Source organism: Crocodylus porosus, unplaced genomic scaffold (assembly GCF_001723895.1).
Source record: "Crocodylus porosus isolate Cpor-Errol unplaced genomic scaffold, CroPor_comp1, whole genome shotgun sequence".
Lineage (NCBI taxonomy): Eukaryota > Metazoa > Chordata > Crocodylia > Crocodylidae > Crocodylus > Crocodylus porosus.
In genome coordinates, this window is record NW_017728907.1 from 32,773,458 (window position 1) to 32,787,523 (window position 14,066).

Here is a 14,066-nt window from a genome sequence, read left to right on the forward strand (position 1 = left end):
AAGCAAACCACCTCACCTCTAGTGTGTGCAGCAGAACCCATTTCCAATGCCATCAGTTTCCATTGGACTATCAACAATTACCACCATTGGGAAAACTAGGACCAAAGCAATAGTATTTTAAGTAACTAGCTGACTTTATTTTGACACTACAACTTCTTTAGAATTAATTTAATCAAGAGCTGTAATTCATAAATAAAAATTATATAAAGGCCAATATATAAGCAGCAAATACTAAGATCATGATATATACAGATAAGTGAATCTTACAAAATGCAAGCCTAGGATGTTTGGCATTTTCATAAGCACCTCATGTAAGGTGTTTTCTATGTCAAAAATTTCACCTAAATGTAGATATTATCAGGGCGTTACATTTGTTGCACTTTACATGCTGTTGGTTATGCTATAAAAATGGTGGATCTGCCACAAAAACACCGAACCCACCCCAAAGAAGTCACTGTTTGAGAAAGCAATTTCTTTGTGGCTCAAAACTGTTCCACCACAAATTTAACATCTGCACAGGTCTCTCTGAGCCCCTCTGGCCCAGTATCCCACAGTACTCTATTCTCTCTCTCTCTGCCTCCAAAGGTTGGGGGCCAGGGAGGGAAGGAGACACAGTGGCTGGCTGAGTCCCTGACAGCCTGACCAGCAGGAATCCGTCAGGGAGCCCTGCAGGAACTGGTTTGCAGCAGTGGCAGGGGTTGATCTAGTAATGCAAACCACCCAGTCAGCCTTTGCAGGCAGCCCTGTCACAAATGTTGCCCAGTGACAAATGTAACTGGGCTGCCTATGAGATAGAAGCTTTAAAAGACTGCTAGTGTTCAACCACCAGCAGCCTTTTAAAGTTCCCCACTTGCATGCAGCCCCATCAGGAATGTCTGGCTCATTGAAAACCTCCCCCGGGAGTAATGGGAGCTAAGAAGTAGCCTTCTTTTGTCTCCTGGCTAGAAAGCATGCCTTTATGGCAACTCTGTTATGCTTCAGCCAGGAAGCTGTGCACATGTCCATACCCAAGAGCGATCTATATTTTTTATAGGGCTACAAAACTTCATGGTGTTACAAAAATAACATGTCAGCAGTCTCAGAGAACTAAAGGATTTAGGAAAGCTAGACTGGAGATGTGTTAAAGATTTAAATCTCAATAAAGTGAACAAGGAATTGGTATCAGGATTTAAAGGAATAAAAAGTAAACTATAACACAAGTGTTTTTAAATTAATTCATGGAGCAAATTCTGGGTCATCCTTTACATACACAAAAGTAAATTCTAAGTGTTCAAATGATGGGAATTTTTCCCCCGGGGAAGGAAGCGAGAACAGATCAGAGCAGACAGGGTAATCACCAGTAGTCTTTTGGAAGGTAGACTGAACTGGAAACCTCTCTCTTTACAGCCTGATAAATAGCAAGGAACTGTAGAACTTTGGTCTTTATAGTCCATTTTCAGAACTTGATCATCTATTCAGTCTTGACAGTCCATATAACCTCGCAAAAATGTATAAAAATGAAAAGATACTGATCATTTCCACAGGATAATTACCATGATACCCATTTCTCCAATGTTTCGTTCTTTGTTTCTATTAGCCAAGTTGAGAGTGATTATAATAAATCTGACTGATCAGAGTATGAATTTCATGCAAACAGTGCAATTAATTTTATGAAGCTGACCGCAGGTCAAAAGTTTTATAAACTGGCACTAGGTTTACCGAACATGCACTTTTCTTTGTATTATTAAATAACAGAATTGCTAATTACATCAATCAACAAATATAAAAAGCCTAGAAGTAATTTTTCTTTAGATTTATTATTTCAAAGGCACTTAGTGTTGTACATTTATATAGCGCCTTTTCCCCACAAAGCGCTTTACAATATACACACATACAGGAATTTTTTCCCCCACCATTGAAATGCAGGCACCTCTGACCGCACCACCGCTGCTTCAAAATATCACCAGCATGAGACTCCATACTTGAGGCCATGGAGATGCTTCTCAGTATTTTCAGTCTCAGCGTGACTTATTATATCCTTTATTTTCAAACTTCCAGCTTGAGCAATTAAAAAGACTGCAACTAGAATACAAACACCAGAGCTTAATTTTGGAACTGAATCACAATTTGTTCACCTTCACTAGATTTTTAGTTTCTTTGTCAGACTGACAATAAAAACATTTTTTTAAACTAGATTTTTTTAGTTTACCCTCAATGTAGGTTTTGGGACATCAAGACCTAGATGTTTAAAGATTTAAGGACCTGGTTTTACGAGGAAATGAGTGCCGTCAATTTCAACTGATGTTATGTTACAGAGATAGAGATATTCCTCCCTTGTTCTGAAGCAGAATCCGTGTCCGTTTTTAAGGCAAAACTGAGGATGTTTATCACCCAGTGCTGCTAGTAACCATTTTGAATTGTAAAGCACCCTGGGTCTTGCTGCAGAAGATGCCATATAAATGTGTTTTGAGAGGTTTTTGCTTGTTAGTGTCAAAAAACACACAACTAAAAACACATTTTTAAAAAATATCCTAAATCTACTACTTTACATCACTGAAGATGTCTCTCTAACCAAAAAAATAAAAATGGAAATCCTAATTTAAGGATTGTTTTTGCTTTGACTCTTTAAAAAGGTACTAAATCATTTCCCTTAAAAAATGTTGCATTGGGGATGAAAAATTTCACAAAAAAAGCTATCATGGTAAACCCTGATAATATAGGGCAATAAGAAATACACTACAGTCATTTACAGCAGTACTAGCTGCTTCACTATAAATTATGACTTGAAAGTTTAAAATTTAATTTAAATTAAAATGTAGTAAATATGGTAGCTTTTCGACCTCTTGTGGAATGAACACACAATTTGTTTCCCTGATCCCTAAATGAAATTAGGCTTCAAAGACATATTTTTTTGATTAACTCTGTAACTGTTCAAATTTACCTGCTGTGTCATTGGGTAGCTCAATGTAGTCATTGGCATTTCTTGTGTGAAGAAAGATCACCAGTAAATGATATGGACAAGGACTATGATAATCTCAAAATTTCAGGTTTCAATACAAGAGGGAAAGTGTTTACACAGAGTAACAATTTTAACATGAAAGATGGTATCCAGTATTCACACAACTAAGCTACTCACTAATGGGCAGATGTAAACCCATACGCATATCAATTTTACAAAAAGAAAATAAGTATTTAAAACCTTGATAAAAGATGTACAGGAGACCACATTTATTGCATATTCAGTGCATGCCTTCATGTCGTGCATTCTTATGTTACAGCGTGTGTGCAACACCAAAGAGCTATCAGACCTTCAGTGCATACCAAGGATTTTTTTTGGTAGCATGGAATACAACCGAACACTCTCAGTGACCACCACACTCCTACGCCCTGATCTTTTTTGCGATCCTGTTAAATCATGTAGCAGCTATAGTAACTGTGACTAGAACTATTTTTCATATAAAGCATTAGATGTACTTGCAACTGTCTTTTCATTAGATTTGACAGCTGGAATAATAACCAGTACTCCAGGTCTAGTAGCTCATAGATACTGTTTGGGAACTAGCTGTGTATAATTTAAAAACTTACAGAACAATTGCCTAATTGATCAGAAACAGTAAAAGAGCCCTCTGGAAAATGGAGACATCCTGAAGAATTTGAGGTGTACCATTTCAAACATGGCAAGAAAATAAATGAACCAAAACTCCAGAATGAGGATTACCATCACAGCTCATCTTAAAACCCAAACTATACAGTACAGCTGCTGAATAGGTGTTCACCTTAGTTTGAAAAGGTTGCCAAAAGGGGAGACTGGAGAAAATGGCCACTAGGCTTATCCCAGGAATAAGAGCATACAGGACAGATAGAAGTCTGCCACTGACCAATGAAATGGAACTTTCAAGGAGAGGTGATAAAGGTTTCAGAGGGAAGGATGGATTTTGAGTCCATTCTTTTTCTCCCATTAAAGTCAATGGTAAAATTCCTATGGACTTCAAAAGGAGGACTGGTCTCTTAATCTGCTTCCCTCCACCATTTCCTTGGGAACTAAAATCATACTCAGCTCCCTAGAACTGTCACATTAACACAATTCTAAACAGGAAATATTCAAGCTGCCAGAGGGATCTATAGATAGACCAACACTGGAAAGGCTCCATACGCACAGTGGGATAAGCCTATCATTTTAGCAGCAAAAAAAGTTGCTCCTGCCATCTTGGTTTAGCCCACCTACACCAGACGGTGTACATGCAAACACTGACCATAACACACAGTTACAGAAAGTGTGTCTACCCAAGCTAGCACTGTGATAAGATAACATGCCATAAAAAGGGCTGCAATACATGGGATAATTCAGAAGTATTAATAGAATAGATGATACAAACCGACAACTGTTTGGCCAGGGACAAAAAAAAAAAAATGTAGTAACCCTAATTTTAACTGGGTTCTTCACTGAAGGAAAGGAAGGTCCATAAAAAAAAAAAATATCAGATGAACTGACTTCAAATGGTTTACATCTTTAGACAAATCAGATTACATTGATTTAAGCCCAATTTAATTTAGGCAGGTTTTAAACCACAAGAATAAGGACATTCTTAGTACATATTAATAATTAAACCAACATATACACAATTAGCAATATCCTACATAATAATAAATGTTTAAATAGCTTGTTTTGGATTATTCTATATCTAGTTAATTTGTTTAAAAAACAAGCCAAGTAGTTTTATTTTACAATGCACTGTGCCTTTCTACACATTTCTTGTAATCAGTCTCTGTAGCACTGCACCTTTATAGATTTTATGATCCAAATTCAATGGTGTCTTCAGTAATTCTCTTGAACTCATAATTTCCTCTCCCATCCATGTGTAGATAAAACTGTGGAATAAAAATTATGCATTAACAACGACAAAAGATATTTTTGTTACTTTTGTTTACCGCAACAAATTTTAGTAGAAAGCAATTTGTTAAAGGAGTAAAATCTAAACCCCCATTGAACTGGTTAAGGAATAATTGAGTCCTACTGCAATGCCTGAACAACGTAATCACCTCTGAGAGACAGTATACTGTTACTTTTGTATACAGTCTCTATCTGCTGGTAGATATCATTACTTGATTTGTTGTGATAATTATATATGCGAGTTACAGGTCACTTACATAATGAATACACAATTTTAAGAATATATGGCATTAATTACATGCGATACTGTGTAAGCTTTTGTCCATATAAAATTAGATATACTGTTTTTGTTTTTATACTGTTTTAAACATTCAAAAGGGTTTTCAGAATGCTTCATGTAATGAACAATCCTTTCCAATCTTCTATGTAAAGGCAGAATTCCCCACCAGAACCTGAATGCATCCACCAGATTTCTTCACCTCTACAGTCTTTGGGAATGGGTAAAACTATCTTATATTGTAAAGGAAACAATGGCTGCTGCTGCTGTCATCATCATCATGTATTTATTTATTTTTTACAGGATTAAAAACATCCTAAGTATTCAACTGTATTAAAATCAAATTCTTGTTTTTATAAACAAAAACTCTTAACTGGCTTTTAGGGCACGTACAAAAAAGTTAGACATACAACTCTAACAAAATTTAATGAGTATACTTGTAAACGCATTCATTAATATCCTAATTTGAAAAACTTCACGATTGTTTAGCTACAAGCCCCACTAATGAATACCCCTAAATGACAAAAATACTCTGACTTTTGGATATTTTATATGGATAGCTCTTCAGGACAGAGCTGTCTGTATAATTTAGAACTGTAAACTGTTTCAATTTTCATTAGTATTTGTGAATATTTCAGATACTGCTAAAGGACTATGAAAATAACATCTATCATCCTTTAAGCAAGCATATTTGGTTGAAAGGCAAGATATTGGAACAAAATTGGATTTATAGCTCTTTTATACACAAAAAAGGCTTAACCCGTAATCCCCAAGAAAAAACAAAGACTACATACGTCATGGTGTTTCCACAGAGACTTTCTATGAGAGACTGTGAACAGCGTGATGCCAACCTATGGTAAGAGAACATACACAATAAACATAAACACATACAATATTTTAACTAATTTCCTGATCATCTTGCTTAATATTTTAAAAGGTGAGCTGTGTGTGTGTCTCTCTGTCACACTCACACACACACACACCCTTCCCCTTCAAGACTTTAATAATTAACAGGGAATGTATGTAACCACACAGAATTTTTAAGAGAATTAGAAATGATGGTGTAAGAGAAAGGGGAAAAGAAGTGTGAACAGCATGGTGTTTAAAATATTTTCCTTTAGTTGATTTTTGAAAGGTGTTCTAACAGGTTTAGCTTTTATCTTAAATAAATATACTGGTTTTTAAACTCCAAGCCCTAGATTGCAGCATGGCCAGGAAGAGAGGTTTTATGGCACAAAAAGTATAAAATTATCTTGGGATGTTAGACAGACTTAGATGTTAGACAAGTGTGAATAGTTTGTTTGAAATTAATTATTGAATTATACAAATTTGATGTTTTTTACCAGTTTTTCCACAAACAACATAAATATTATACTTCATTTCTACTTTAACTTGTAAAGAATCCAAAAACAGTCAAAACCAAAACCTTACCTTCCGGCAGTGATTGTAAATGTATCCTTCTACATCAACACTAACAGCACTAGTACATTCATCCAAAATTGCAAACTGGGGTTTATGATAAAATAATCTTGCCATCTGAAATGCAAAGCAAAATAGCATTTGTGAATACAGAACCAATTCTATAATATCAAGAACCACCAATTTCTATAATATCAAGAATTTTAAATAGAAAGCACTTAACTAAAAACTAGAAAGTTACCAAGACAAAAATATATTAATCTTTAACTATTATTAGCCCAATAATGCAGACAGTATTTTAATTTATTCACTCACAGAAAATAAATATAGATACAACAAAAAAACCAAAATTTCATATTAAAGCCATAAAAGATACTGCCTATCTATAAGCTAATTTTCCTAAGTTTCAGATGTTATTTTTAAAAAAAAAAAACCAGTAAAAATATTTACTGACTAGACACTGATTGAGCTTCAAATGAATTGTTCTAATGCACAGAATTTTGTGAGCATGTGACAAAGACATACCGCCATTCTCTGTTTTTCTCCTCCACTGAGCACATCCATCCAGTCCTGAACACTATCCCAGCCACCCTCACGTTCCAGGATTGGACCCAACTGGACATTGTCCAAGTACTCCTGCAGTACCTTCCAGGAGAATAATGGTCATAGGTATAGCTTTATATATGCTTTACATTGTAATGACTCCTCATATTAGCACAGGTATATCTATTAATACCATTCAATAAATATTCATTTAATTCATCCAAAATACTGGTGCTAAAACATTAAAAATATAACCAAACTTAATCTACTTAATTGCCACAGCAATGTGATTAAAAATGAATGACCACTTAAACATACTTAAAGGAATACTGAAATTCAACAAAGTCCCCAAGTTCAAACTTTACTCCAAACATTTAGCATCTTATTGCCAAAGCATTTAAAAACATTAGTACTACAACTTGCAGTAGTAGGACCCATTTTTGCAAAGTGCTCCATGCAGGTATGTTCATGAAAATAGGGAGGAGCTGCTTGCATAGAGTAGCTTGCAGAAACACAGTCTTACGGGGCCTATCAGCAAATAAATGGGAAATAAAGTCAGGCTTTAGCAGACAGATAATAGTCTTAACATCTCTTGGCCTGGAATGCTAATGGGAAGTTTGTAAATGGGTAAAGAAACAGCCATTCAGTATGGCATAGTTAAAGGCAAACTGATAAGGACCCTGGACTGGTTACAAATTTATGTTTACCACATAACTTACAAGAAAAGGAAAGGTAGGGTAAGAGAAAGCCTGTTATGCTGCAAAATGTCTCAGATGGAAGGTTTTTAGGATGATCAGTTTTATTAACATTTTATGTTTGTATTCAATGTGGGGGGTGGGGGGTGGGGAGGCTTAGAAAGGGTTTCAGAACAGGTCTGTAGTTTGAAAAAACCTGGAGTTTTTTTCAGAAAATAGCAAATATCCCTAAACTTAAAAATAATAAATCCAGAAAAAGACATTATCCTAAATAATGGTCACTGAGATGATTGTTCTTACCTGGTCAGATATCCCCTTCCTCCTCTGGTCATCTAAGGTATCTGGATATATTACTTGGTCTCGGAGTGTCCCAAGGGTCATATATGGTCTCTGGAATTCAGTTGCGAATGGTAAGTACAACCTGACAGACCTTCATAATAGTCAACAAATACAGGCATAAAGGTCAGTATTAAGTATTATGGTACTTTGCTTTACCTGAGGAACATAAAACAACTTTCCCCTTTCAGGTTTGGTCAGTCGCCCACCAAACAGAGGCCACAACTATAACAAATGAAAAAGAAAGCTTTAACATTTAGAGAAAAAATTCTTTTAATTTAAAAAAAAAAAAAAAAATACTGTTATTAGTGTAGCCTTACCTCACCAAGAACACGGAAAAGTGAACTCTTCCCACATCCATTTGGCCCACAAACCAGAACATTTGCACCAGATCGAACCTAAAACACAAATCAATGTATGACACTATTAATGGAATGTAAAAAGTCTGCATTGGTCCTGAGATATGCCAGGGTTTCCGTAGGCATGAGACCATCTTTTACATAATAAACTCAATTTTGGTAAACTAAAGAAGTCCACCTGACACTTTCTATGTACAGTGTGATGGTGGGGTAAAATTACTGCACACTTCATGCAACAAGATCAAGGTTTTGGGGTTTAAAGTAAGACAAGTTAATTCAGTTTCACTGTAAGAAGCTAATGGTCTTTTCAAGAGCCATCTTCAAGTTTTTTCAGTTTACTAGCCTCAATGAAGGCTGATAGCTAACTAATTGACAAGAGTTTGCTGGGTCCCACGTAAAAATTATAAAATGTGCATGATTCTCTAACTTGCGGACCAAGATCAACAAGTGGTGAGTTCAAGATCACACAGAAGTCACAGACAGGCATTACATTTCTGCCAGGAGAACTGCTGCTCTCCTGCAAAAAACTACAAGTGCACAAGAGTCCACTTAATTTTTCACAGGGGAAACAGGCCTCTTCTGGGAGAAAGATCTTTCTAAGGAAGTCCTTCCTTATGGGAGAAATTATCTCGCAAGAAATAACATTTGTATGCTCCCTTACGAGACACCCTGGTCTGCAGAAGGGACGGGAATTCTTTTCCCACCCCACTCCCGTTGATCAGTCTGGGAGGCGAAGGGAGAACTGAGGCAATGCTTCTTGTCTCTTCCCCAAGCTGGGGACTGCCCAATTTGGGGAATGGGCTGGGGGCTTTGCCTGGATACTATCCTTCCCTCCCAGACCAGTCAAAAGCTTGTCTAAGTCTATCCCAACCATGCAGTTAGTTCAATAAAAAAAAATATATCACTCTCATACATCTGTGCCTCTCCCATTTATATCTTGCTTTTGTTATATGTCATCTCCAACTTTTGCATGCATTTTGCCTGCTTGAAGTATAAGTCTTCCATGGGTGGGACCATATCCCCTTGACACAGTAAGCATCACTGTCTAGGCACTATTTTATACAGTAGCCAAATTCCAGGAAAATTACTAAACTTTGAATTTACCAGATCAAGCTGATACTATACTTTTCAGATTAAGAACAGAAAAGGAATTATTTGGTTATCATGCTTTCCTTCAAGCCTAACAAAGGTCCACAAACTTCAAATAAGGCCCAAGAGTAATTATTCAAGAGTTAATATTTGTAGTACTATACACAAAACTTAAACTTGAGGTACTGGGGAGAAAATTAAAATGCAATCTAAACTTCATTTATATTACCTCTCTTAAAAGTTATAGTCTTATTTTCAACCTTAAAGCACATTTCAGCATATCAATACCTTTCAACTTCATTACAATTTTGACAGAAATTCTTGTTTTTCAGAATGACTTTTTTATTTTTAACATTAAATCTACAGCAGTAACTAGGATAGGAAAAAGTTGAGCTTTCAGTGCCACCTAGTGAGCTTACTACATAAAACAGAAGTTATGAAACTGAAACCTGATGCCTCATTTAAGCAACAGTCAACCTTAAATAATGCACCTAGTTCAAGTATTGGCACATCTCTGAAAGTGTAAATCAGCTGACGGAGCTCCTAGTGTGGGAACCCATGATGTGTCCCCATGGCTGGTAGCTGTGTCAGCTGATCAGAGCTTTCAGCTGTGAGGGGGTAGTGGATTGAGGGGGGAAAGCAAGCTCCCACAGCTGGGAGCTCTTCCAACAACTGCACCTCTCAGCCTCAGGGGAGAACCATCCGGTCCTGTGGCTGGGAGCACTATTAGCTAGTTAGCTGATCAGATCTCCTAGGCCTTGGGACACACCATGTGCTAACATGGCTGAATGCTCAAATCAGGTGACAGAGCTAACAGCTGCAGGGGTGTATGGTGCACCCTGGGGGCTCTGATCAGCTGACAAGGCTCCCAGCCACAGGGGCTCACCATGCACTCCCCATGGCTGGGAGCTCTGTCAGCTCATCAGGACTCAGCTGGGAGCATTCGTTGTGCTTCCCCAACTGGGAGTCCCAATCAGCTGACCCCAGCTCCCAGCCTCCAGAGCACACTCATGTGCTCCTGTGTGCTCTACAGGCTGGGAGCACTGCTCACAGGTTCAATTAAAATGTGACAGCAACCTGCCACAACATTTTTATACATATTTTGTTTAATAACTTTGTCCCTTATTCCTGGTTTTATTGCACCATTAATTGAATGAATATGTCCTAAATAGTGACTTGGCCACATAATTAACTGGTTAATCACATCTTAAGTACAATAGGTTTCAGATGCCTGAAAGTAGTTAGATAAACTGATAAACTTTTTTCACTATTCCTTGTTTTGATGGGAAGGAACCTTTTTTTAAATCTGATTACATCCTAAGCTGAATTCATTACACTAGGTTGTTCAAATTTCTGATCTATACCACAGCATTTCTAAATATGTAACATGCTTTTAGTTAGTTTAGAACTCAAATGTAGATTTTGATAGAAAAAGAGGTGATGTTTTACAGTTGAATTAAAGCATTTCTATTTTTAAAATTCACTAAAAGTTTCCCTTTCTACTCATGTAGACATTCACTTTTTCCATTAATTTGTGTACTTTCTGAAGAAAATATAAGATTGCAAAATGGGCAGACACTGTTGGTTATATGAAATCAAAAAGTGTTGAAAACATATACATGCATACACACCAGTCAAAATAAGATGTATATATGTAATGCTACAGCATCAGGCTAATGCAGGAGAACCTCAAAATGAAAGTTTTATATTGTATTGTCAAAAGGAAGTAAAATATAGAAAGCAGAATAAAAACTGCATTAAATTTGAAACAGATTCGGAAAAAGAGCCTCAGCTTTTAAAACCTAGTATCTGGTCAAGTAATACCAATAACAATTTTTGATAAAAATATGATTATAACATTGACAGCTACCTGAAAAACATGCCTTGTTTCTATTTTTTTCCTTCCTTCAAATTAATAGAGTAAATTTGTAGGAAAGTCACCTTAATATATTAGAACTTACCTCAAAGTTAAGATCTTTAATCAACACGTCTCCATTTGGTGTTATTAATGGGACATGATCAAACCTATGGGTAGAATTGACAAATTACTATTATTGAGTACATATATACTGAGTATGTATAGTGCTAATTTGTGAAATCTGTGGAAGCTGGTATCAAAAATATAGGCAGATGACTTACAGGCGAGTAGATGCACCCAGTCATTAAACCTTGACTGCTTTGTGGAATAGATTTCATAATGTATGTATTTTGCTTTGCTTTTTTAATAAACTGAAGAAGTAGGATGTAATTTGACAGGCACTAACTGAAAGAACAGGCACAGGTATGTACTTATCAGATACCTCCAAAACACTTCAACTGTATATGGAAAATGTTAGGAAGTCAATGTAGAAATTCTAATCAGGAAAGATAAGGCTTAAGTACCAGGAAAAATAATAACCTGAGGCCTTAATAACATCAGAGCAGAAAAACTCTCTGTTCTCTAGACCCAACCTTTCCAGTTAGTAGTAGTAGTAAAGAGTAAAATGGTTATGAACTGTTTTGTGGATTAGGGATTATGAGAAAAAATCTAGCAGATACTGAACATATGGAAGTAATACAATTAGCATCTTTATGACAGTATAAACAGACATTACAACTGTATTGCTGTCAAAGAATAATGATACATGTTGTTACAATACAACTATTATGTTATATAATAGTGATTCTGTAAAGATACTAGTAGCAAAACCATTCCAACTTTAAAACTGCTTTATTCATGTCAAAGTTGGGGTGATCTAGGTAGCTTCTATTGCTACAGGATCATGCATATGTAACAGTTAGTATTAATGGCTGCTGTGTTTTCCCAAGCAGCAGCTCATCCTCTCTTTTTAAGTGGCTAAAATTTCTCTTTATCCGGACTTGTATTCATAGAGATACAAGGAAAAGTTACAAAGCCATAATTATTAAAGTGCTATCTATACATACTTGATAAGGTTATCAATATTGATGATTTCTCCAGAACCAGGTATCAAAGGAATAACTTGAGTTCTATCTGCATCTTAAATTAATAAACAAAATAAAACAAAAACAAGCATTAGAAAGTAGGTTTATGTATATCACAAAAAGAGTGTTAAATTAAACTTGTCACTTTTACCCTTTTCTTGTGATACCATGGTACGCTGATATTTGCCACTGTTCAACTCCTTTAATACTTGCATCAATTCTGTAATTCGAGCTGTGAAGCTGAAATGAATTAAGAATTAATCTTTAGAAATCTTATTTTATAATTAAATGGAGAAGGAAACCCCTAAAAATATTAAATTACAACTTTAAAATCATAATATTGGGAGGACTAGAATCACATTTCTGCAAGATGACTGAGGGTATAGTTTCTGAAAGTATGTTGCTTCAAAATGTATGCATTAATTATGTACAAGTTGATATCACAGGCCTTTAGAATATAACTGCCTGAAACAGAATTACACTAAAGACCTCCCAACTCGAATATTTAAACTCCATAACCTCTGTCATCCACAACTGCCTGTTAAATTGGTCAGATATTTTAAACTTTAAAAAGTATTATAATTTTTAATTTAAATATAGTTAAAATATCAGTATTCTGATACAAAATGTTAAATTGTGAACTTATTTACATACATATTATAAAACACAAATATATATATGGTGGTCGGTGCCAACCCATAGATAGTCAAAATATCTACTATTTTTCTGAATAAGATGACATTTAACCTGTAAATATTTAGACTGCTATACTAAGCAAATAAACACAGGCTTGTTTGGTGTTAACTTAGAAGTTCCATGTGTAAACAGAAAATACACTGGAGACATGAGTTGTATTTATCCAAAATAAGATAACTTTGATTAACCAGTATCACTCTTACCCAGCCAATCTGGTCATTTCACGGCCTGCTAGGACTATTCTGCCCAAAGCTTGAGACATTCTTAGTAACATTCTTCCACTCTGATAATAATCCTTAAGCAGCAAAATATAAACTGTTTAGTTATGTGAATTTCCAAAATTCAGGCAATCAGAATATTTATTTCTTATTTCTGTTCTATATTACTTACCTCCAATAGTTCTGCATGGTTACTATTTAGATGGCGAGGATGAGTTAGATTCAGAAATGGACGGCTAACAACAAGGTAACCAACCACAGTGGCAAGATCTGCAATATTTAAAGGTAAACATTTAACACAGTTTGTCATGTCAGAAGTAACAAACCACTAGCACTTTGTGAATACTTACATTTAGCAATGATGGTATCTATGAAACCCATAGAGAACCGGAACAAGATGAAATTATGCAAATGTTCCACCTGATAAAACACAGGAGAGAAAAATATAAAGTACATGCCAATATTTGCTATGTTGCCTGCAATTACTGCCACCAGAAAAGTAAATTAGATTATAAAAAATTACAGGCATACCTCGGAGATATTGTGGGTTCAGTTCCAGACCACCGCAATAGCAAATATCACAATAAAGCGAGTCACACGAATTTTTTGGTTTCCCAGTGC

The 14,066-nt window shown here is 35.7% G+C and overlaps 1 protein-coding gene across 2 annotated transcripts in view; it reads right to left on the minus strand.

Moving 5' to 3' along the window:
* Positions 1-1,773: 1,773 nt before the first annotated feature.
* Positions 1,774-14,066, minus strand: part of ABCD3 (ATP binding cassette subfamily D member 3) — a 54,502-nt gene continuing 42,209 nt past the window's right edge. Inside the window, exons 11-24 of one of the 2 annotated variants that reach the window (XM_019531071.1) lie at positions 13,796-13,865; positions 13,618-13,715; positions 13,431-13,522; positions 12,683-12,771; positions 12,514-12,586; positions 11,550-11,613; positions 8,461-8,538; positions 8,300-8,365; positions 8,105-8,194; positions 7,092-7,211; positions 6,579-6,683; positions 5,942-5,998; positions 4,760-4,848; positions 1,774-2,061 (exon numbers count right to left, since the gene is read on the minus strand). In XM_019531071.1, coding sequence (XP_019386616.1) covers positions 4,771-4,848; positions 5,942-5,998; positions 6,579-6,683; positions 7,092-7,211; positions 8,105-8,194; positions 8,300-8,365; positions 8,461-8,538; positions 11,550-11,613; positions 12,514-12,586; positions 12,683-12,771; positions 13,431-13,522; positions 13,618-13,715; positions 13,796-13,865 — 1,080 coding nt within the window. In that variant the 3' untranslated portion in view covers positions 1,774-2,061; positions 4,760-4,770. Of the gene's footprint in view, positions 4,849-5,941; positions 5,999-6,578; positions 6,684-7,091; positions 7,212-8,104; positions 8,195-8,299; positions 8,366-8,460; positions 8,539-11,549; positions 11,614-12,513; positions 12,587-12,682; positions 12,772-13,430; positions 13,523-13,617; positions 13,716-13,795; positions 13,866-14,066 lie in introns of both variants that reach the window. The other variant, XM_019531070.1, reaches the window with a different exon arrangement.